At 50.0% G+C, this 2,500-nt stretch overlaps 1 protein-coding gene across 4 annotated transcripts in view; it reads right to left on the bottom strand.

Moving 5' to 3' along the window:
- Positions 1 to 2,500, bottom strand: part of rapgef6 (Rap guanine nucleotide exchange factor (GEF) 6) — a 115,036-nt gene that overhangs the window by 84,674 nt on the left and 27,862 nt on the right. For all 4 annotated transcript variants that reach the window (XM_062536047.1, XM_062536046.1, XM_062536048.1 and 1 more), the window contains one exon: positions 1,061 to 1,210. In XM_062536047.1, coding sequence (XP_062392031.1) covers positions 1,061 to 1,210 — 150 coding nt within the window. The remainder of the gene's footprint in view (positions 1 to 1,060; positions 1,211 to 2,500) is intronic.

The raw sequence follows: 2,500 nt of genomic DNA on the forward strand, positions 1-2,500 counted from the left end.
TAAAGCACCTAAACACATTCTCTCTGTCACACACACACACACACACCTAAGCACATTCACATTCTCTCTCTCTCTCTCTTACTCACACTGATACACACACACACACACACACACACATACACACACACACACACACACACACACACACAAGTCCTTGTTATTCTGTGTTTACCCTCCAGGGAGAGGATCAAGATAAAGTAAAGTTGCATGAGCAGGTGCTTGTTCCCGTGTGTGTGTGTGTGTGTGTGTGTGTGTGTGTGTGCACGAGACAGTGTATACAGCGTGGGGGAGAGCTTGCCAACCGTCTGCCACAGAAGCCATGCGTGGGTCACCCAGATTACCAGCAACTCAAACTGAAAGTCGCTCAAGATGGAGACTATCAGCGAGCGCTCCCCCGCACACTACATTACTGAGAGCACAGCGGGGGAAAACATTTGACTATAATCATGCAGGATGAGCTGTCAACAGTCAAGCTGAAAGGGCAGATGACGAAAACACTTCTTTTGTTTAAAAAAAAAAAACGAAATAAAAACAACCTGTAAGCAATGAAACCATACAGACAACTGTATATAAACGTCACTAAAATATTGACACAAGTAAGGCCACCATTTCATCCACGTCAGCACTGAACAGACAATGTGATTTCCCCCATGCTAAACATGCACAGAGGTTGTTAGTAAGGAACATAAAAAATAGTTTGGTAGTTTGGTAGACAGTTATCCTTAAAGATGTAAAAGAACGGTCCTTTAAGTCCTTAAGTTAAGTTATCCTTACAGACAGACTGTATTGCGCTGTGGGAGCTCCTTATGTGCTTTAAAAGCATGATGAATCTTCATATACGTATATTCATATACCATTTCCACCGTACACAATAACATACACAGTGGTGGTTAATGAAAAGTACTAAAAAGAGTTTGAAAGTTCTTTAAGTGTTTAAGTGTGCCACAAGCTAGCATTGTATTGTCCAGATCAACAGTGCTTGGTGAGTGGCTCTAAGCGGTCCCTACAGTATGTGTCCAGTAGAACGTTGAGCTGAGATGAGACGAGCGGAGCTGCTTACCGTGGCCGGTCTGGCGGGGGGGTCCTGTCCGTCGGTGATGAGCTCGCGCTCCCCGCGGTTGTTGACCCGTCTGAAGCGGCGGCGGGAGTGCCGGTGCGAGCCGTCCCTCTGCAGCGTGGCGTCCTCGCTCCCCTCGCTGCCGTTGTCCACCTGCGGCGAGAACGGGAACGGGCCGTCATGCTCCTCCTGGTTGAACATCCAGCTCTTCCATAGCACCGAGAGCCGGTTCAGCCGCAGCAGGCTCATGGGAGCGGCATTCACCGAACAACAACAACGACAACGACAGGCTAACCAAAAACACACGGCGCAACTCTGGCACGAGCGCAATACGCGTGTGGATGCATGTGTGTGTGTGTGTGTGTGTGTGTGTTGAGTGTGAGTCGCTGCGGCTATGTCTCAATACGTGCCAGACCTATGAGCAAGACGGCGCGCTGCGAGTGCTTTGCAGAGTCTGACAGCGTGAAGGCACACAGACCTCGCAGAGGCCACAGCTTCCTGTAGGAAACTGCAAATATACAAATATCCTCTCGGCGCAGGAGAGAACATTTAAAAAAAAAGAAAAGAAAAAAAAAGATTCCGGCCATAGAATTGATTCTCTGCGAGACTGCGAGGCCCATTCTACTACTTTGTTTTTGTTGGAGTATTTCACAGCCTGACATTACATAATGAAATTACACGCCCTTGGCAGCAACAGTGTTCCGAGGTTTAAAAAAGCTTTTTCAACTGGACGGTGGACCGGGGAGGGGAGGGGAGGGGGGGACGGGGCCCAGAGGGGACGAACGGACGGACGGGGGGGTTCGACATGCCGCACATTAGCACTTGACCTTCACTACACCACCAACGACGGAGAAAAACAACACCGTGCTTTCCAGAGCTCTCCACGTCGCTGTGTTCCCGGCCCTGCTGAGCTACAGCTGAGCTGATCAAACAGGCCCGTCTCGTCTGGGTCAGGGCGCCAGGCCAGCAGTGGACGACCCGCTGAACACAAGCAGGAGCCCAACAACAGAAAGAGAGACAGAGAGGCAGAGATAAAAAGAGATAGAGAGAGAGAGAGAGAGAGAGACGTAGAGAGAAAGAGAGAGAACATCTGCGGACGGCTCCAACACCAGCTCTTTGCGTTTCTGTCTGCTCTCGTGCCGGCGGGTGAACCCCCTGAAATGACGCACTCATAACACATACAGTAGCGAGAAAAACCCCCCAAAATAGACTCTGATACATCTGCTCCTTCTCTGAGTACTAGTCTAGTCATACACATCTGTCCTGGACATGCAAATGCCCTTTATTTACCCCCCCCCCCACCCCCCATTTGTCTCAGTCTCCTCCCCTCCCGTCAGTGCTTGTTAGTGAACGTGAACATCAGCTGCATGGCGTTTAAAAATCTGGTGCATATGCAGACCACTTCCTGCGTGGTGAAGCGAGAGGCTCGACTGAGGAGAGAGA

The sequence above is a fragment of the Sardina pilchardus genome, chromosome 5 (assembly GCF_963854185.1).
Source record: "Sardina pilchardus chromosome 5, fSarPil1.1, whole genome shotgun sequence".
Lineage (NCBI taxonomy): Eukaryota > Metazoa > Chordata > Actinopteri > Clupeiformes > Clupeidae > Sardina > Sardina pilchardus.